The sequence below is a fragment of the Plectrocnemia conspersa genome, unplaced genomic scaffold, assembly GCF_051122295.1.
Source record: "Plectrocnemia conspersa isolate PC_06_02 unplaced genomic scaffold, ASM5112229v1 ptg000013l, whole genome shotgun sequence".
NCBI classification, from domain to species: domain Eukaryota; kingdom Metazoa; phylum Arthropoda; class Insecta; order Trichoptera; family Polycentropodidae; genus Plectrocnemia; species Plectrocnemia conspersa.
In genome coordinates, this window is record NW_028277177.1 from 24,596,903 (window position 1) to 24,621,066 (window position 24,164).

Genomic DNA, 24,164 nt, shown 5'->3' on the forward strand with positions numbered 1-24,164 from the left:
GGCCAGAAAAATGCATGTCATTTATTGTAATACTATGAATCTTTATGATATCTTAATATTAAAGAAAACGACCATTGATAGACCAACTTTTGCCCCTCCCCCCTACCTGGAAAAAGCTGTAATGACTCTAAACTAGAAATTTTCGGACTATCCTCCAAATAAAACAAAAAAAAAATATCCCGAAAATATTTTAAAAATATATCATTTTAGTGAAACCCTATCGTAATACATTTTCACCAGTAGATATATTTTTATTAGTGGAAATATAATTTAATTGATAGGTGCTAATAAAATTATATGATTTCAACTTTTTCATACATAGTAATATATATGTACATTTACATACTTACCAATAATTATTTACATGCGATGTATAAATGTTATAGTGAATGTGCATTTTTAAAAAAAGTTTTATATTCAATAGCAAAGTACAAATACATTTTCACCAGTAGATATATATTTATACTAGCGAAAATATAATTTAACTGATAGGCGCTAGTGAAATTACATGCGGCTCTGAAATGTCGATGAAACTCAATTTGACAGTTGCAAAACGTACATTTGTTGTTGAGCTCCAAACTTAACATGACCTAAAGAAAGTTATAAAATTAATTATGGGTTTAGAACTTTCATGAGTTAAAGCCTAAAATACAAACTAAGCCTGAGAGACGTCACATCTCGCATATTGCTCCATAATTAGTCTGCACTTCGATATTACACTTATATTATTATGGACTTTTGATATGAGAGCATTTGTTGAAGTGTAATCAAACCGAATTTTGATCAATAGGAGGGCGCAAAAACAATTATCACTTCTCAGAAGCCAAAAATTCACGGCAAAAGCAATAAAATCGTGTCGGCGCCGTAGCAGTGGGAACGCTCGGTAACGAGCGAATGAAACTGTATTTATTCACTGCGCGAATGTTCCGGTACACGTATGTTCACTGGTGGTTAGGATATGTTTTAAATTTTAATTAATTTTGACAGAATACAATATGTTTTGACAATATTTACAATAAAAATATTTATTAAATTTTACATATGATATATTTTAGATGTGTAAAGGAAAATAACATATTTTTATAAAATTATTGTTTTTTGTTATTTTAGTGACGTTGAATTTTCTTCGTAAATAGTTTTGTGATAAACAGTCTTTTGTTGTTATCGTTGATTTTATTTAGCGTTAGATGCGAAAGATGTCCGTCCCATTGGAAAACCAATACTGCAATAGAAGGATATGGTGACGACTGATTCTATTACATTTTGCGGGAATGGATAGTGTAGAGAAGGTAGTGAATACTTATTTTAATGATAAGTCCATGAACTTTTTTGTCGCAATTCACAGATACACGATTGCTATGGACACACAAACACGCGCACGTACACAATAACGTACAAATGCATTATGATTAAGCGCCATTATTATATGCATTGTGTGTAGAAAAGGCGAGCATCGAACGACGATAATGACCGGCGATAACCCGTTCGCGAAAATTTATTATGTGAGAAAAAATTCGCACGCCGCTAATGACGCTTAAGTGGCGGCTTTCGCGCGAGAAATTGGGGAGATGAGATGAATAAAAATTACAGTGGCGAAACTCTTATTGAAGAGTTATGGAAGCAGAGAGGTAAATGGTAAATTATAATGTTTTTCGAACGATTTCTCAATGAAGTGAATTTCTGAGATTTATTACACATTTTTTTAATTACAAGAAAAGGGATTGAAAGTGTTATTCTCGGAATAGAACATAGCTCAATCTTACACAATGAAGAAGGTGATTTGTAAAATTATTACCTTTAACTCTTTTATTGCCAGGATATGATGCATCGTTGTTCATGATTTAGTTCGCGCATCTGTAAAAATAAAAATAATTAACATTAGTTTTATTATAGGTAAATAATATTTTTTTAATTTAAAACGCCGATAGCAATTTTTTTCATTAAAAAACTTTGTATGAAGCCTTATTATGTATAAGATATTTCGAGGAGATTTTTTCATTAAAATATAATGAGTTTTACATTTAAACCAACAGCGTACAATAATAAGTCTTTGGTACTTATAACATAATTATTTTTAAATGGAGTAAATTTTAGATTAAGCTTAGAGTACAACAATTCCAAAGTTTTAGAAGTTTGATTAATAACTCAATAAACTAAATTTACGAAGTTCGAAATAGTGTTTACTCTCAATTTACCGACCTAATATAGAACTAACTATATTATGAAAGTTCAAGTGGTAATACCATATATAAAATATACAAGTTGGTTTGTCTACAATTTTATCCAAGTTATATTTTTATATATTTTATAATATTAGCAAAACAAATATTATTCTAAAGAAACACATAGAGCGTAATACGCGTTGGATAAATAAATATAATTCCAATGTGTATTACGTTTGACAGTATACATTTATAAAATAATAATACGGCTGCACTGTTTAATAATTATTTAAAAAAAGAAGGCAAAAATACTCACAAAATGATTATTGTGTGCAATCTTTTGCAGTTTTCCAAAGTTTAAAAACGCTATTATGTGGTGCCAGACAGAGCTTTGTTCCTTATAAGGCGAGCTTTGCACAAAAAGCTTGTATACATCGTAAGCACACACGTGCGCACATTATTTATGCATAACGCCAAGCATAAGAACTGATTCGCGTTATTTATGCGACTTGTTCAGTTATTTTCCATGCTAAATATAATTACAATAAAAAAACTCGGCCAGGTGCACTGGTTTAATAATATCGGTTCAATACCGTGAATAGTGATAAATAATAAATAATAAGTTTTAATATTAATCAATATATTACACGTGAATATTATCTGTTTCAATATGATTCATAATAAAATTGATACTGTTACGATTAATTCAAGTTGCATAAAAGCACGTCAATGTACAAGTAATGTTCTGATACGGATTGGACAAGATAAGGGATTCTGAATAATCTATATCTGACAGTAATGGCGCTTAGGGTTTAGCAATAACAGTTTCGGATGAACTTAATCAATGTTATTATATTTACTTTAATTATTCCGGCGACGTTATCTCGCATTCTTCGAGACTTTTCTTCGATGTGTTCGATTTCCCGGAATCGAAACAGAAAAGTATATGTTTACGCAGTTGAATTCGCGCAACATGTGTAAGGAATTTTTGCGCGCATTTTCGTCGTTGAAACACAAAAGGCCCGAGAGCGTGTGCGCGAATTTCGTGGAATTTCGGAATTAGCGCTCTGCGACATGAACCAGAAAAGGTCACCGGGTGTATCCTATATCAAACAACGGGTGTATGTGTATAATTACAAGTATACCAAAAGGGTTTGGATGATCCTCACACTGAAATTGTAATTTGATTAAGTTCAAACATTTCAATTTTTAATATGTAATCAATGCTTCATTTAACATAATACATTCCTGACGTTTCTACTTAATTGAATTCATAATTAGTTTTAAGTTATAATTTAACTAGTTTAACTTAATTTAATGAAGATGCGATCTAAGTTAATTTAGCATGACTTCATAACAGCGATATATCGACGATATCGTGTAAATATCCTAGCCGATAAAACGTATCTCAAATATAAAATGATACAAACGAATTGATAGAATAATCATTGCATCATATATGTATATGTTTATAAAAAATACATACTCCACGTACATGATTTACTCGTTCCGTTAAAGTAAATTGCTTTTTGAAATCCACTTTAAGCCTCGTTCTTGCACAATTCAATCAAGATAATACTTTTACTCAATACTAAGCTGACATCATCATTCCTCTGCTTTTACCAAATGCATACCAAAATACATCGTTTTATCGATACTTTTTTACACTGCACTTGGAAAACTAGAAAAATTGAAATATATTAAAAAAAATATTGAAATTAAACTAACAACTCATATCTTCTTCAATACGTAATATGTATATATATAAAATATATCGTTACATATTATATTATTTGTTTGTAAGATCAACGCCCTTCGTACGAGTTTTGATCCAGCATGCCTAATTTTAGACTGTAAGACGACGCAGTTACCCCTTTTCTAACTTCTAATTAGCATAATTATATAAATAAGGAAATCTCCTTTGTTCGTCAGCATTCCGACAAATAACTTTAAACCATACGGTCAGTCGTCTGACCGAGAAATACCGATTTTCATCGAGTACCCGCGAATTTATAACTATCTATATGACATACGGGTAATAAAATTATTGTTGTAACTGAGTAATCTTAAATATTTGAAAATATTATGCATTGCTTATTAGAAAATACCGATAATATTTTTAAAAACATAAAGTAATTATTCGATTGCTCTCTATTTCTGTAATGCCTGCACTACACTCTCTGGAAGTTGTCCAAACCGAAGTTACAACTGAAGTCGGCCGAGACCTACGACTTCGAATAAGCGATCACACTGCCGCAAATTTCATATGCCGTCCGGACGGCGGCTTTTGTCACGTACAGCTGGCATATTTGCGCGCGATCGAAAAATGTGCCAAATAATCGCAATTTTTAAATTGTCATATTATTAAAATTACGCTACTGATAATCATTAAAGTTTGTGTTGGCACTCACCAATACAACATCAGTGAAAACTTTTCAGTCGTAAATATTCAATTTACGCAAAATTTTTGTCGGCTTTTGCAAAATTCCATAAGGCATAAAAATGATACTTCAGAATACGAACACCACATCTGTGACTATCCTAGAATTTGTCGCCATCGATTCTAAATAAGAAATCGTTATGGTGTGACATTTATATAAACCGATCTAGGAAAATACATAAGGATATTCGAAACGATTTTTTTTAACAAAATCAAGTACCATTAATTAATTAATTTTATAAGAAAAAAAATATAATAACGATATCTGTAAGAAGAATATACTATCAAAAATATAATTAATCCCTTTTGGTGCCCTAAAATATTCAAAGATGTCAGTGAGAGTCTGTTGAAGTCCCCGATAAGCATGTGGTATTATAAATTGACCACGTGACCACGATGCAGCGCTCGACATGCGTGTTGACCACAGGACGCCTATGCGCATACTCAAATTGAACCGAGTTACTCGTTCTATCTCAGTTTGCGAAAAACCATATCATTATCTCTCTCACTGGGGAAGTATCTCACCGCTCGTGCTCGAAAGAGCAGCTCCGACTTCGGTTCCTTTGACTTCGGTCATTGCCGACAATGCTCGGAAGCGCTCGAAGCTGGCCAAGTCGACTAAATTAGCCCCACTTTACCTCCCGATAACTTCCGAGAGATTTTAGAGCGAGCAGAACCGAACTCGACCGAAGTAACCTTTTTTTAACGTGTTTTATTTGACATGTCATACTGTTAAATGATATAACAAATGTACAAATTTATCAAACATGAGGTAAAGGTTTCAGATTATGTAGTTACATAACGAATTTAAGTCTTCTTGAATAAATAATCATTTTAATATATTTAATTTAATTTAAATCATCAGCTCATAATAAAAAAATATTATAAATGTTCATGATATTTTAAACATATATCGCAATATATGCAAACTGGTTACGGGTCTTTAGTATACATAATGCTTTATGTCTCGAGACATCTAAAACCAGACTAATTCCCATTCTTCCTAGTTAACGCGCTCCCGAAACTACATATAACTAACTATATAAATGTATTTATAATCCCTTGAAACCTCACTCCTTATAAAAGCTTCTCCTCGAACCCACGTATCAACAAAACCAAAATCTACCCAACCATCTCATTCGCCAGCTCTTAGACCACGACACTCTTGGCAAGTAATCGGCACTATTTCAAGCGCGAGATCTGATACATTATTTGGGATACGAGTTGATGTCATTTTCTGAGAAAGACCATCACGCGCACTCCGCATCGAGTACTTACCTCATCATCGATTGGATATAAATTAATACAATATAATTATGCAACAGCGAGCAATATTGTAAAAAAATGATGGGAAACGTAATGAAAGATCCCGTTAACAACACAAATCTGGGTTAAATCCTGACTAATCCATTAGCCTCGGTCAATTTGCGTTGGATTCCGATGCATAATGGAATACGGACGATAATGAACATACGTGTATCTATTATGTACATACAATGATACATGAATGTATCTTATACATATGTATTTAAAATAACCTTTCACGTGGATTCAAGTATAGTTTCAAACTATTCTATTGTAAACTGCTGCTTTGGTCAAATTTCCTTTGAGGCGTGTACTAGAAGCGCATTATTTCGTCCGTGATTTAGTTAGGGATTAGATTAGAGCAAGAGTACGCAAACTCTTTGTTCCGCGGGGCGGATTTGAAATATTTTGTTCTTTAAGGTCCGAAGAAAATAAAACGGAAAAAATAAAAAAACGACTTAATAGCTGGTGTAAGGTTTTGTCTGTTTTTGAAAATTTGGCTAAAAACCGTTTTCTTTTGACACTTAGATACAGCAGCAATACATAAATATATGTGCAGTTAGACAAAATAAAAACAGGTCAACGCTAATAGCTTAACATTAAGGTATATAATAACATATAAGTAGACAATACTTGATATCCCTCAATGAAACCATTTAGCGATTTTCCATTTCCACAAATAATCTGATTTTTCAAAGTAGGGTAATCGGGGTCGGTAATTTATGTATCAACTTTACAGTCATGGAATAAATTATTATCGAGTTAACGAAATGAATGTTTTCTATTCAATGAATCGCACTATTGAATATAATGGATATTTAAAAGGTTGTGATTGCTATATTTATAGACGTTCGACGTGGGTCAACATTGCAGGCAGTTTTTATTCGTGACCTGGCTTTTGTCAGGCGAACCTTGGTAATATCGATTGAAAGCGTTTTGGTCATGCTCATAACATAGTTGAAGACTAGGTCAGGCACACGGTATTCTTGGTATTGTGAAATTGTATGAGAATGGCGTTCAAGTCTATACTCTATTTTTTCAAGAGTATTTGCACAAAAACATATACACGCAGCTTTCGCGATAACAGGACTTAATTAGAACAAATAAAACATACTTTTCTAAATAAATATAACAATATTCATTATATAAATAAATTAAATTAATAAAATACATACAGGGCAAGGTCAGCATTAAAATAAATAAAACATACTTAGCTATAGCAACAGTGAAAAGGGCGATAAGACAATTATCTTTTGTACAACAAAACCAATACTGCCCTATATACTTACACATACCGGTACATTACTTACAGACATTTAAGCGCATGTGATGATCACGCATTTAACGATTTTTTTTCACTAGTGTTGAAAATAAATGGACTGTATATTCTGCAGTATCATTCTTGTTTATTTCTTACTTAATTCCTTATTTTGCTCTATCTGAATATTATTATATATGTTACACCGAATCAGTGAAATCACTTATTGCGTGAAATGAGCAAAAAATGCCTGATTCATGAAAGTGCAAGCCAGTTACTTCACTCAAAAATTAGGACAATTATCTGCCGAATGCATGCATGAAGTCAATGTGTTGTTAGTAATGTTTTTTTTGGAAGCAAATGGGATTTTTGACAGTTGCGAAACGTACGTTTATTGAAGGGTCAAAATTTGTTACTCCTGTTAAGTGTATGAATAGTATTGCCGTTAAAAATAGTGAAATAAAATAATTATTATCAGGTTATGTTTCTGTTCATAAACAAACCCTTCAGCGTAATCAGACCGCAGTTTTGAATCATAATTGAATCTCACCATCGGGGCCAATTAATCACTTAGTTCGAGGGCTTACTGTACAATAAAAAAATGTCTTTTAAAACACTCGCAATCCAATGTTCTTATGTAATTCAATTTGTCAAAGATATATTCTTTCAGTCAAATTTTAGGAATATGAATTCATGATTCATTCTTCTGAAATCTTTGAAAGCCTTCGAAATTATACACTCTCCTCTTAGTAACATCCTCTGAAATACAATCTACCGTAGGTTGGATATCTGTGATTTATAACTGAAAATACTATTGAAAAACACTTAATTGATTTATTTAGTTAAAGTTTAATTTTCAATGTTGAATTATTAAGGAGACCGTTAAGAAAAGGCTTCAAAATGTAAAATGTTGGTACCATGTCAATATGTATAGCAAGCAGCAAATAGTATTCTCAGAATAGTTCTTTATTTAACCACTTGTGGATACCAGGAATTAAGGTATCCCGGTCAAATATTTTTGTTCCTGAAATTTAACCCTATGTAAGTTTAAGCAAACACATTACATATATTAGTTGACCGTATATTATAATAGGACCCAGTTCAAATACAGTCAATTCATCAAATTAAACTGCCCGTCGAGCATCACCACAACAACCCACTCGAGTGCGTAATTGAATCCATAACGTGCAGCCATCGAACACAATTATTTCCGCGCTCCAAATTTTCCACGCACCTCCCAAAATAGACTCACTTCAAAATTCTAAGTAAAGAGCCGCCGAGCGTTTTAATACAAATATTGATTCAATGCCGCAAATTTCGCCATTAGCGCGTGCGAAAAATGCGCAAATGCGCAAACGAAACAGACGCGCAGACAAAATTCAGACAGAGATCGCGGAAAATTACAGAATGGCACTCCACGGATAAGAGAGTGCGATAACGCCAAACAAACTAAAAAATGAGAAAGCTCTCTGTGCGATTCCCGGTATAAGAGAGAACGTGTGAAAGTCGAAAAGATGTTGACAAGCGAAGAAAACGCGACAGGTCGCAGATACCGGGAAACTGTAACATTTTTTTAAACTCATGCTTCAATAGTAAATTTCAAAATACATACAACAAAGATGGAGTAACAACGATTTAGTTTACAAAAAATATTATTTTTAGTATAATATATACATATGTATGTGCATGTATCATTACATACACTACAATAAATTGTTTAAATGCCTATACCTACTACTTAAATTACTCAGCTGTAATTTTGCAAATAAATTATTTCCAAAACTTTATATAACAAAAGTTTAAAAATAATGTACACTAAAGCAGGGCTCAAAATAAAATATTTCACAAACTAAAAGTAATATTTTTTCAATGGATGTACAATATCTTTCAGTTCCTTCAGAATGTATACAAATTAAAAGGCTTTTATTTCTGTTGAAATATGCATAGCAATTTGAGCATACATTTATCGAAATGTTAAATTTTACTGAAATTTATGTCTTTTATTAAGTCAACTTTGACAGGTACATATGTATATGGAAATGGTACCAGAATTTTTTACTATCTTATACGCTGATTTTTTTCAGATAATTCTTTAATAAAGTAGCTAAAAAACGAGCTTTCTTAGAATTTCATACAAATTTAATGGTTCTTATTTTTTACATGGATCAGAATTTATATTAAAATGTCAAAATACATTGGACAAGATAAAAGCGGCCAGAATAAACAGTAGATTGTCAGAATTTATATAATTGGACGGAATTTATATTAAATGATTAATAATTTAAACTGGACTGATTAGAATATATATTACATGGTAAGAATTATTTTGACAGATGGTCAGATTAATTTTTCAGTTGGTAATAGTGTTATCGTATAGTGCTGTTATTGCTGTAATGCTGAAGATTGATACAAAATTTAATAATTTCATTATTACTAGCTGATTCTATATGCGCGTTAAAATTATTGTTTGTGAATTTTTTCCCTTCAACTGGATTGTTGAGTTTATTTACTATTATTACTCATTTTTTTATTGATTGGAATTAAACCTATTTATACGATAAAACAAAAAACTTTAGTTTATTAAATATTTTTGTCTTATGGAGAAAAGCAGAAGAATTTTATTCCTGATATCCCTTATCCATATCTTTAAATTGATCAGTGGGGCCGGTTAACCCGACTGCGGCTGTCACTCGCGACGGCCTAGGTAGGAGGTTGGACTTTACGCACCGTCCTCATGCCTATTCGGACTAAAGATCTTCCCTAGTATTCTGCTGCAAACTACATGGTGCAAGGTATGATAAATACGTATAAGAGTATTTATTACTATAGCATTTGAAAATTAATCACGTAAATTAAAAAATACATTTTTTTAGATTTACTGCACGGTGTATAGTTACTCGACTATCGTGTCCATTATCGGAACTGCAGACTACGGTAACGCAATAAACCATTATTTTACGCGTGTTGGCCCATTCAACCGAGACAACAATAATGCTTTGCAATGAAAACGGACCGTGATGATTCGTAACGTTATAGCGAGGATCCCCGTTATAAGCAAAATCTTTTCGCGCTACACTTTTACGTGTCGCGGTCGGAAGTTTTCACGTAATCTGGCGGTCAGGGTCAATTAGCGAAACGTAACGAATTCAAATAACGCTTCGCAATGCACGTGTATTATGTTGGGGTTGTTTCGGTGAGTTGCGTCCGAAGTTATTGACATTGTTGGGACTTTATCTTGAGATATTTTTGGAATGCTTCGCAGCTATCATTGTTCACAAGAGATTCTATACTAAGATATGATATGCAACGTTTCGCATTCTTGCGAAAGAAGTTTTGGTCATTGTGCTTATATCTAAGCGCCGTGGTCCTTTGTATGGTATTGGACTGCGTGCACCAAACGTCTCTATTCATATCGATCTTTTTTTTTTTTTTTTTTTTTTTTATAAATGTTTATTTCAAAAATAATTTAGTTTTATACAAGTTATAAATTACATGTTTCTGGCTTTTAGCCATTATCATGTTTACAAGCGAAATTACAATAGTTTAAATAAAAATAGAGGCAACAATATGCAATATTTAATAAGTAAAATTTAAGGAGAAAATACTAAAACCTTTATACAATAAGAAAAAGAAAATAAAATAAATAAAATATAAGATACATAATTAAAAATAACACTTACGAACTGGGGCTATTGAAGTCGTGGTTACAGATTTGCTATCAAAGCATTATGTGCTTAGGCATTTTATGTTTATACTTGAAATTTAGTGTGACTTTGTCATAGTTACCAATTTTTGCAATTAATTTATTATTATGTTCACGCGAGATATTTTTGTAATAATTTATCGTATTAGTAATAATGTGATTTTTAATTGTAGGTATAGAATATCGAGTGTGGAGTTTCTTTAAATTAGTATAATATGGGGTGTCATATCGATCTTAGAATATGCTATATGCAGCATACTAGGAAGATTCAGTCATATAACTAGTCGTTCCATCATTAAGGGATCATACTCTAAATAGACCGTTTCCGACAGTTTTATTGCAAATTTATCCATTTTAATAAGTCAGAATTGATTTATTTGACTATTTTTCATCCAATGATCCTTTCGTTCTTGACCTACTAGCCAATGTGATTGGGGCGGAAATAGATTATTTGTTATTGGCAACTAAATATCTAGAATATTATTTGCGTAACTAAATCGATGTTACATCACGAAATGATGTAATTTCTATGAAATTCATAATCTTGGGGTTAACACCTGCCGGCGCTTTCTATTGACCTTTCTGCTTTGTATTCTGGCATCGAATTCCTTTGTGTTGGTACCGATCGTTCGCTGTATGCAAGTCCTTTAATAAGTACGTTTAATGGGTATCCATTTCTATTACGCCGACGAGAAATTATTTTTTTTAGAAAGACACGAATAAATTAAATCCATGTGACAAATTTCATCGCAAGATTACGGGTTGGCATATGAAAAAGTTTTGATTGCCGGAGGAGTAAATCAAATTTGAATTTTTTTCATGTCTATGGGTTAAATTTGAACTTGTTCACGCGATATGCTTACCTACCTAAATAATTAATGTTTCAAGGGTGTGGAGTCGCGTTTTCTAACTGGGAATGAGATCAACGTTATGTCGCTATGAAAACATTTTCTCTACTAGATAAACGACGTAATGTAATATTATGGCAACAAAATTACATTCAGAGACAACCTAGTCTTTCATGGCGCAAATAACATTTGCTAAAATTGACACATTCTGTGAACAGCCGTGGGATAGTCGTACGTGCATGAGGTTTTCGTGTAATAAAACTATTACCGGCGACCCTATTCCGCAACATTGTAGATATGTATATACAAACATACACATCAATACAACGTCTTTCCGAGAAGACATTATTTCATGTCCAAAGTGAAATTAGCCGTGACGCTAATGAGCACTACTGCGATAAATGCATCCATGAGGAGCAGGCTGAGTATCTTAGAGTCTGTGCAAAACTTCAAAGGATACAACTTTCCGCCGGTTTCGTGTTGGAGCAGAAAGATAAACTTGCACACAGCAAAAGTTTCGTTATTATATTTTATATCATAAATATATCTATGTTAATTACAAAATTAACACTGTGAGCCTTAGTTTAATTCACATTTAATTATTTATGATATAAATTTACTGCCAGAATGTGAATATTTATAGTTCCATATATCGAACAACAATTTCAAAGATTAATATATTCGAATTATGTATATAAGTAACGATACTATTCGAAACACGAGCATTACTCAAATTGGCTTAACTGTCGGTTTATCATCAACTTCAAAGAACTAATTATGACATACTATTCAAGAATGACAGTAACCGAGCAGTAAAACGCACCGTTCATAATAATTGTGACTATCCAATAAGATATGTGTACAACACATTGTAAACTTCACTCGAGTGTTGTAAAATTCAAAGATAAATAGATAAGTTTTATCTACTTGAATATACAAAACAATTTTCTGGGTTATTGTATAATTGAAACGCTTTCTAGCATTGTGTTGTGCAGCGTTACTGAGAAAAACCAAAACGCTGCTGCTGTTTTACCGGCAGCTTTCTAATTATTATAATTGTTAATTAGCAATAATGATTATTATGAATACAAACATAAAAATTATTATTGTCATATAAGCGGTATTACAAGGTCTTGGAAAACAGTTCTTAGAACTTAAATAAAGTGGATAACCATTTTACTTTAATTGCTAGTTTTTTCAGAATTAACAGTTACGCGGAAGAATGTCGGCGTGTTTGTGGTTGAAACAAAATATTCACTGTCAAATGACATTTAATTTAATTTATATTTAAGGAAATTATTAAAAAGGGCAACAAATTAAGTGGTCATAATTTAAATCAACTTTGGGTCAGAATAAAAATCAAATCTCACATAGAAAAATCATTTGACTCATATATATAATATATAATAAATATTATAACATTTATAAATAAATTATTAATTTTAGAAATATCTTATAAAACATCTCGCCCGCACCGAAACTATTGGAAATGTTAAGTGTGTGCGAGCGTTGGTCAGAATATTGAACACCCCCATTAATAACTCTCAACGAATCTGCAACGATTTTTTTAAATTGTATGTAGGACACGACGGTATTCAGTACGACGAACGAAGCGGGAATAACGACAGAGCGGCGTGGAGAGCACGCTTGGCATGTTGTGTTGACATATGACAATGTTGCGAGCCCAAACAAATAAGTTGGCCCTAAAACACAATGATAATGACCGTTTATTATTATACTGATCAACTGTCGACATAAAACAGACCTTAAGGTTAAACTACAGATCATATAATATAAATACTGGTTATTCTTTATAAATCTTGAACTGAATAAATACTGACTGAAAAAAAGATTCTGATAAATTCCAACAAATTAATACAAATTTTGTTCATATAATATTTATTCTGGTCGACGTATTCCGACCTTTTAATATAAATTCTGACCACTACCGTATTAAAATTTAAACCCGAAAAATACGAGCCAATAAAAAATAATTTGATTCATATAATTCCTCTATTTTTGTATAAAATTAGCACTATATGTATAGTATAAGTAATTGTTTATCGAGTACAATCTTACCACATTATCCTACTATTTTTTTAAATTCTAACGTATCAAGAGACGTTAAAAATCATCATAAGATAGATACATTGCTTTGATAGGTTTTTCTAAATCTTCCTAATTTCCTTAGAGGACTATTTGAATGAGCATTAAATAAAATAATTGTTCCATAAAACATTGTTTGTGCATTACTGTTGGACAGATAACGTGCGAGCGAGCATTGGTTCCATAACAGTGAAACCCTTATGAATAAGATTTACCTTATATTAACGCACAAACAAAACGTTTTATGGAGCAAAGTATTTATTTAAATGTACATAGCTCAAGATTGATTATTTAAATTTGAGCTCTGACACTTTGATTTGACGAAACAATGTTAAAAACTCAAAATATTTAACCCGGAACACATTTGTGCGTTGCGATCTCTGCGAGATATTGTACATAATTTTAAATTATTGTTTTTATGCACAGATGCGCATTAGCATTAAACTTATAAATAACATATAAATATGAATTTTATATTCAAATAACTTTAAAATTATTTGCCTTTACTAATATTATAATATTTATATATCTACAATGCTTACATGCTTTCATACTAAGTCGTAAACATGGTTTAAATTATGTTTATGCATGTTGGCAACGCCGTTTTTTAGATTTATCACAATAAATAAACGGCATAGAAGTAAGCAATTTATATATAAAAGATAATTCCGCGACTTAGCGCTTTAGGAAAACAACCAAATTCATGTGTATTATTTTTTGCCATCGTAATCCCAGAAATAGCCAAACACAGGTTCGCCACTGGATGCCTCATATATCATATTTTTTTCTCAACGCTCCTTATGATATAATATAAAACATAAACTTCCAAATGTTAACTTTCCACAAGTTTTCTTCTATGTTTGACTCGAACTCAACAGGTTTAGATTTTTTATATACATATACAAACATCTGCATAATGCTTTTATAATACTGCTGGTCTCCGCAAACAGAGCATATTAAATTTAGTGGAAAGGTTCTTCTACGAAATTTCAAATAGACTGATTTCCGAGAAGCAAAACTATACCAGGAGGCGTCGTGCGCTCTCGAATTACGTCACAGAATACACAGATTTTATTATAACATAAATCAGCATTTATTAAATTGTTGTTTATTGTTTTCACATACTCAAATTAGCTCCAAGCTATTCGTGGATATATATTTTTAGCGCATTCAATTTAAGAACGGTCCCTCCATCGCGAAAATGCCGCCCCAAAGCAAGTGCTGCCTGAAACGTTCCGCCCTCTAGCTACGCCACTTGGTAGGTCCAGCGTTTTTAATGCACTATTGATCCCGTTAATTGTTTTCGTGTAAGACCGAAAATTGCTCCGATTCTTAATAAATTAGAGGGACAGAGAAATTACATTACTCATTTTAACGCAACTGTTATGAATGATCCCGACAGTATATCATAATCAATCCTAACAATGTAAATAAAAATTGATATTTGAGTATTTTTTAAAAGTTTAATTATTGAAAATATTTTTTTTTGTCACAAAACTAATTATCTATGCATGACCAGCATACATATTATGAACATAATGTTTAGCCATACCGCTTCTACGCCTTGCGCCGTAGTATGGACGCTGCTTTATAAAGGAATATTCCGATGCATTTTCGTGGTATCAACGTTAACGACCTGTTCTCGGAATCGTAACAATCAAATTTACGACCGATCGTATGGCAGATGTTTGACCTTTCAATGAGCAAAACAACGAGAACGCGCGCGTTGTACGAATTCTTGGCAATCGGGCTGATTTTAAACGATGATTTTTATTAGTCTCGGCGAGACGAGAGATGAACGCGAAAACAAATTGCTACATCGGAAAAGAGATTTTCGGAGAGAATTATGTTTAGCCCGGGAATGCAAACTCAACAACGAGGCGAGTCAAATTTTCGCAACAATGTCTCTGTAAATTTATTATACTAAAAGCTTGAACGCGAACGATTGCAATAAACTTTGCGGGATGTTTAAAAATGTTATTACTGTATGTACTTGGAAGCATTCCGTATTATATTAAGACGCATCGTAAAGCAATATTGCAGAGATGTGGCTCGTAGCAAAACGAGACAATTTTCCTTCAATAATGTCCCTTCTCAGAGGAAAATTTAATATAATAATACAAGCAACGCTCAACAGTTTAATACGATACCAGAGATTTTAAAAGTATACACACAGCAAACATTTAGACCGAATTGGATTTAGGAATGCATATGTGCTTTAATTACATGTGAATAGTGTAATCAAATAAATTCGTATCATATCAAGCTGCATATGCCATTTAGCACAAACAAAAATATTGGCTAAATTAATATTTTTTAATAAAATCTATAACTTATTTTAAATTAGGCGTACAGTTAAAATAAATACAACTTATGACAGAAAGATTGTTTTTCTTAGTATTTAACCAACATATTTTTCCAATGATATTATTTGAAAATAAGAAGTATTTATATATTTCTAATATCTAAATATTAGCAAGACCATAATAGGATATATTATATTTTTAGTGTGTCACTGATGTAAAATGTGGTTATTGCATGCAAAAACACCACGCGGTTAACCGTATACATAATCATCATTTAGACCACAAAAGCGAAAAATAAGAACTATGAATGGTAAAATGATCAAAAGTTGCAGCACAATCATACTGTGGATTCAAAACAACATAACTTCTCATTCATGTCAAATTACACAATGAGATTGAATGAGTGACCGACGTGTCATTCACGGTTTGCCATTAAAAGCATATGACATTGTGCTGGCTTTAGCTATTCCTGGAAAAGCGGACAGTCCAATTGAAAAATTGCTAGCAAAAAGCTCGATCTGCGAATTAATTCTGAATGCTACGTGGCCCCGGTTCGTTTGACCTTCCACAATTGCGAGGAAATTGAATTTCTGCGAAAGGCTCAATTACATACCATAAAACCATGTCGGACAAGAGGCAGGACGACGGTAGCGAGAGAATAAGTAAAAAATGAATGATCGGATCTTGGCTTTTTATGCTTTAAAAGCATAATTAGATTTTTGCCCATATGTAGGGAACGAACTTTTTACCCCTCATAGGTGTAGTTTTAGTAGAAAGTGATAACGTGTCTATAGCTTTGATAATGATGCGAGTATGTCATAGTCACAAAATGTTAGATTAACCTAACCTAACCTAACCTAACTGATTTACAATAAAAACTAGCTTCGTCTTAAAAAGTTTTTGGTTTAATCTATTAAACTTTAAACTTATATGTTATTATTAGATAAATTTACAATCGTATACATATAGCATTTAAAAAAAATTGCCTTTCGGGTCTTAGACCATAAGACCAATCTAAAACATGTTGGACTTTACATATGTAAACTAAATAAATATTATTTCATATATAGTGTTTTTTAAAATAACTATTTTGTTATTACTGAACATATTTCTAAAAACATACATAAAAAGATCGCTTTAATTTTAATCCCATTTCGCACATCAGTGACTACTATTGTGCAAGAAAGGCTTAAAGAACAATAATGTCGGCGCCGTTGCAGTGGGAACGAGCGTTCCCACTGCAACGGCGTCGACACGATTTTATTGCTTTTGACGCGGATTTTTGACTTCTGAGAAGGGATAATTGTTTTTTGCGCTCTCCTATTGGTCAAAATTCGGTTTAGATGTGCTTCATTCGATTCTCACTTATTGTAAGTCGTAATATTGTTATAAAAAGTCTTAATATGAACGCTAGATAACAAGCGTCGGCGACAGTTTTATTGCTTTTAATGTGAATTCTAAACAGGGACATCATTTAGGGGCGGCAGGGGGAGGCATTTGCCTTTCCCCCCCTTGAATTTGGCCAGAAAAATGCACGTCATTTAATGAAATACTATGAATATTAATGAAATCTGGTCAACTATTGCTCCCTCCCCTCCTCTGGAAAAAGCTGTAATAAGTAAATACAACAAGCCAAGCGTTCACTCCGTCGCCGCCCTGTCGTTATTCCCGCTTCATTCATCGCTCTGAAAATATCACTGATTCATTGAGTTATTTATGGGGTGTTCACTGTTCTGACCAACGTTCGGTCGCACCTTATCTGTATAACAGTTTATATGTGAGCGAGATATTTCATAAGATATTTCTAAAATAAATCATGTATTGCCTATTCATGTTATAATAAATATTTAAGTCTATATTTTTATTCTGACCGTATACTATTTTTATTACAACATTTGAAATTTATTCTGACCCTGAATAATATAATTATGATCGTCCCATGCGTTTATTTTGACTTTTATTATATTATTTAGGGTCAAAATAAATATCAAATGGTCAGGGTAAAAATAGCATAATGTTTATCCTAACCATTTCTGACCTCAGGTGGATTAAATTCTGACCAATTAATATTGACTGATTCTCAGTACTGCAAAAAATATATGTAAATACTCGTCTACACTTCCTTAGTGTGTGTGGATAAGTAATAAAGAGGTTAAAGTTGAGTCAGAGTTCAAGTACCTTGGATACCTCCCTTGGGACAATAAAAAGGTTAAGCCATAAATCCACGTCTGGATAAACCTATTAAATACTTAATACTATTCCATACAAATTTGTTGTTTGATAATAAATTACAAAATTGTATTAAATATATATGTACATATATATAATACACAAAAACTATTTTATATTTGATTTAGATTAATACCTTTATATTATACTTATTCCAAGCTTGGTTATTATTGTATACATAGGAATTGTCTAATCAGTTTAAAAATGTTATACATACGTCAGTTGGCAATAATATTATTTATTAACTACAATACATAACTGTTAGTTTTATCTATAAATCTATGTCGTCATCAATATCGGTCCGCATACCTTAACATAAAATGTCAGTTTAAGAAAATTAGCGAATATTTTGTGCTACGCAGTCTGACGTTTATTTTTAGGTTAAATGATTTTTCTTTAATCATAAAGAATTTGAAAAATCTAGAGGAACACAACAGTAGGAAATATATAGATTATATTGGAACTCCAATTGGAAACAGATAAAGTAAATGTTGATTGATATTTTATAGCAATGATTATCATTTGTTTAATTTATCGAATCCTGAATGAATGCGACTTATCTGCAAATTCGTAGGTGCAAAAAAACTAGCGTCTTTTAAGTAATTGGCAGTAAGATCGAAAACCGTTACTGGTTTCGTGGCTAAAGGTATTTCTATGAATAAAAACTACGCTTAAGTGTTTCTTTATAAAGCGAACGATCTTTCACCCCAAATAGGTGCCAACTTATATCACTTATCTATCGTGTTAGTAAACTCGACAGGTCAGGTCGGCAAAGGTCGCTTAACGGCATCTTTCGGGGTCGTTTTACGGTCGCATAATTTATTTTCTCATCTTAGAATAAAGCATTTGCTTACTTTACGTGATTAAAACAATTGTTTTACTCCGTGGATACGCTCTCTTTCTGAGAATAAAAGAATCTACACATATTTATTTTAGCTAATTCCTTGAAGCTTCGTTACAATTTATGTTTTATGCCATTGCGCGTTATCTTATTTACGTGAAACTTTGTGCAAGACGGTCTTTCGCATATCATTGTTTGGTAGATGAATTCGTGGAAAGAACTCACTTTCACTATTGAAACTTGAATAGATTTAATGAATTGAATAATGTGATTTTTAAATGAAAAATATATACATATATGTACATAGTATATAAAAGATTTCAGGTCTCATTTTGTATAAAACTTTGCAATTAGCTTTAACATAATTTATAAAAGTTTTTGCAAAAATAAAAAAAGAATGACCTTTGAGCTTTTCGAGTGAACACAACAACTCAGTACTATTATTATTACAAAGCATACAATTGTCTGGAGTCTGGCGCAAAGGAGTCGCGTCAAGGACGAAAAAATCAATAATCCAAATTTAGTCTCCGCCTTTCTAATAATACTCACACTCGCACACAAATTCGTCACTGTATATACAATATACAACTGTTACTGTTGCAAGAGCATTGGCGTTATTTATGTAACGCTATGCAATCAAGGACGTACGCGTAAATAAACTTCATTGCGTTACGCGTGAGGCGTGACCTTCAACTGATAACGTGATAAATGACAACAAACAATGAAAACGTGTATAGTAGGTGACGTCACAAACGTCACCAATGTAATTAATTCGTATTAACATTTTATTTGGTCTTATCAAAAAAAAAAGACGACCATAACAAAAAGAATCTTCCCGAATTCAAAACTTTTTTTTTATTAAATATATGTATGTCACGTCATAAGTATCAGAAAAGTGATCAATGTGTTTTATAATTCGGCCCTAATAAAAACGACCGGCCATGAAGTAAACATTCAAAACTAAGTATTCAAAACTTTTCACGTACTTGTTATATTTTTTCTCTTTTTATCCACAGACGAAGTTATCGGAAGTTTGACGTTATGTAGAAGCATACCTAAAGACGATGACCTCGATCGGATTCGATTCGTTCGAAGAAGTAGCTGGACGCGCGACACATGTCATTTTTATTTACAACTGGAACTCTCTCCTTGAGCTTTTCGGCGTATTTTAAACGCATTATTTGGCACATGTCGGATTCTTATGGTACTTTGTGGCGAATTCGCGATCGACAAATTGACGAGTTGTCGTAAAAGAACGACAAACTCCGCGAGACGAGGCCGCTCGCCTGAACGGACGCATCCCCACGGCTACGGCGGAACGCACTGGCAACACAGTGCAAGAAATGGTCGAAACGACGTAAATAGCGACCATGTTTTGAAAATTGTAAAATTAAACTTTAGATTTTAAAATAAAAAATAACGCTAAAAATATATACAATCATTTTAAATAAAATAAAAATATATTTAGATTTTTATATAACTTTTGCATAATTTTAAACACAAAACAAAAAAATGCACATAAAAGTGTCATATTCAATTCTAATCAGAAATATTATAATTAAAATATGTGTATTTCTAAATGGATTAATATAAAGTGGACAAAAAAAAAGATTGTGTATAAATTTTATGTTACATCAACCTTGAAAAAATATTATAATCAGTAGTAAAATCTCAACTATTAAAATCAGGCAATCCCTTACCGGACGGGTAAACCCATATAATTAATGTTTTCACACTTAAATATATAAAAACGTTATTTTTTATCAAAGAGGAAAAAACATTTATATAAAATGCTATATTCAATTAGAGGAAATACCCGATGTTGCACAGACTCGTTGATCTAAAAATACTACTAAACTGGGATGTACAACTACTACAATTATTGTAATTAATTCAATATTATTTTATTGTATATTAATGCTTTACACAAATAACAAATTTTAATTTGGTATCTGAAATAAAAGGAATAATATTTTGTACATAAATATATAAGTTGACTATAAAAAAGCAATTTGCTTTCAAATTTACTAATATTTATTTACGGCCATTTCAAAAGCATCGGAAATCTTTTAAAATTAAATGAAACATTGGTCTATATTAACGGAATGCAAGGAATGAAAAGATTTTCCTTTAGCATACAGTTAAATTGCTGTCTGAATTTCATTTTATAGTAATGTTTCGACGCGCAACCTAGTTCCTTTGGATAATTAAAGTAAATTCAAATTATAAGGAACATACTTGCAACTCCAACTTTTAAAATAAAATTGTGTGCGACATTCCCAATAGTTCCAAATAATTTAAAACTCAGTAGGGAATTGTATTGTTTGTGCGCTATCTACCACCTTGTTAGAGGATTTATATGCACTATTAAACATTAATTGTTATTTTTGTTCGAATGCCATAACAACGTTTATAAAATAGTTTTAGAAGTGACAACACATTGTTTATGTTACGTGTGAAAATTGCCATCATTGAGTACAGTATCTATAAAAAAAATATCATTACAAATATTTTCTCTGCACGGCTTATTCAACGTAGACATTATTTTTCAGGAAAATAACTAATCATGCGTAAACTATTTATAATTTAACATTTGCAAGACAGTGGTTAAAAGTACTCAAAAATTTCGCACTGCGAAGCAAATGGACGATGGCGTCTCCCATACAATTAATCTATGTATATATTATGAACATAATTATTATATTAATATGTCTAGAATCAGGTTCTCCTCATTATGAAGTAAACGTAATTATGGTGGAATTCTTGCTACATTTAATATCCGGATTATTTTATGAATAAAACCACACAAACAACTTTATTTTATAAAAATATTTCTAAAATGGAGTCGTTGTCGAACCGTATCCGGTTCCACGAGACGAAACGATTTCACCTTGCCTGGCGAAAGAGGCTGATGGCAGCGCAAGAACCGAAAGGTAAGTTATATCTCTTTTCGTGTCGCACCTGAGTTCGCAGACAGGAATCGAAACGAAACAGCGATAGGGCGCGCGAGGAGTCTTCCGCGAAAATGCAACATCGGTCCTTCCCGAGAAGAACAACTCGTTTGGTTGCGATTCCCAGAAGATGCCGACATCTACTCATTTTACAAACTTATCGGTCGACCTGCGCATTGGCCAAAAAAATACGACCGTCGACCATAATAATTAATAATAATAAAATTCAAATCGATATTCCTCTTTTTTTTTAATCATGTTTTAGAATAAAATTTAATGAGATTTAATTAAGCGAAGGTTCGAACGGCGTGTGCAAAAAATATTTCATAACATAATAACGTCAGATGTTCTCAATTTTACACTCAAGCGGTCTGCGGGGGCGCCTATGCGTCTAGCCGGCCGGGCATTTTTTGACAGATGCGATAAAAGCTCATTCCCCTTAACAATAACCGCAATAATTATGATCTACACAATTGAGTACTTCGCACGCGAATCGTGGATTTATTTTAGCGCCGAAAGGGGCGAGAGCGGTGCTACATTATAATTAGCACTTTTTCCGCGAATAGCGTCTTTTGTTTGTTATTGTTGTATAACAGCAATAAAAAATGGACGTGGCGTGACAATCGGCGCAAATAAGTTTATAGCGAATTCTCGGTATCGTTGCGATTTGAGCGTATCACGGTCACGTCAGTGCGTGGTGGAGAACAATGATTCTGGCGCGACAACAGGTGGCCCTCGCGCTGAAAAACAACCCTCTCCCCGTGTTCGTAAATTAGCGACGCGCTTGCGAATGCACGCGCTTTGAAAACATGTGTATATAATTTGCAGTTTATGGACCGTTTTATTCGCGTTATGTTAAAAAAATAAAAGTATTATTTTTTTTCTAGTCGAATTTAATCGTGTTATGATAAACGTCAAGCTGTTTAAATTTAAAACTGATATCAAGTGAGGTTGTCAAATTTCATGATACACTTGTAAGGATTGTCAATTATTTTGAAGTATGTATTTACATTTATTTAGAATAATGTATTTTTTTATTACTAATTTTAATTTAGTGCGTTATTTTTTATATTGAAAATATGCAAAATTAAACGTGTTGCATAGATTTTGATCTAATATATAATATATAAACAAATGTGTATCAGATTAATTTTAACAGATGCAATCAAGTAAACAATATAACAAAAAAGTAGTAAATAATAGTTATTTTTAGAAGAAAAAAAGATTACGGTATGGTGGGCACAGGTAACCCGTCGTTGGCATTCGGCACAGGTAGCCGATCTGAAACAATGCGATGAAAGGCAGGCCATCGCACCTGATTTGGACCTTCTCGGTAATCCCCGATAATGCGCTGTTTAATTTTGGACACAGCGCTTCCCAAACTTTTTTCATCTCATCTTCTTGCATCATACGATGTAATGCGCTGTAATAACAACTCATTAATTTGTTGCATCGTAACGATATTGATAGTGGCATTGTTTCGTGTGCCCGATACATAATTATGGCTTCGGTGGGGTTCACAAACGAAAGCGTTTATTAAATTTCTCGGAAAATATTCATAAGATAATGGGCGAGCATTATCTTCACTGTTGGCTCTTTGTGTCCGTTCTGGGAAAGGCCGCAGGACACTGGTTCGGCTTTGTACCCCTCGCCATGCCGATGGCGATGCATATTCGAGCGAGATCATTCAGTGGTTTTTGCATTCGGAATAAATGCGTATTTTTAACGACGAATTCATTCCACGAGGGGGACCTCCCTATATTTTTCAGAGAATTGAGTGGATTGTCAAAATTTATGTCATGGGAGACTAAATTGTACAAGTGGGGTCAACTTTGGATATAGGGGCTTTAATTAATGTAATTCTAAGAAAGATTCAATGATTCGCTCCTGCCTTTATTATCATTTATCCGTGAATTCATATAAGAACAACTAATGTCACTTTTCGAAAAAAAGATTTTCTATGTATTATACAATATTATTACAAAAATATCATGGGATAAGTAGAATATTAAGGG

General features: G+C 32.5%; 1 protein-coding gene across 2 annotated transcripts in view; it reads right to left on the reverse strand.

The window, feature by feature from the left end:
• LOC148227667 (suppressor of cytokine signaling 2-like) overlaps positions 1-20,523 on the reverse strand; it is a 54,237-nt gene extending 33,714 nt beyond the window's left edge. Inside the window, exons 1-2 of one of the 2 annotated variants that reach the window (XM_088201145.1) lie at positions 20,254-20,523; positions 1,796-1,854 (exon numbers count right to left, since the gene is read on the reverse strand). In XM_088201145.1, coding sequence (XP_088057271.1) covers positions 1,796-1,838 — 43 coding nt within the window. In that variant the 5' untranslated portion in view covers positions 1,839-1,854; positions 20,254-20,523. Of the gene's footprint in view, positions 1-1,795; positions 1,855-20,184 lie in introns of both variants that reach the window. The other variant, XM_088201144.1, reaches the window with a different exon arrangement.
• Positions 20,524-24,164: the final 3,641 nt, after the last annotated feature.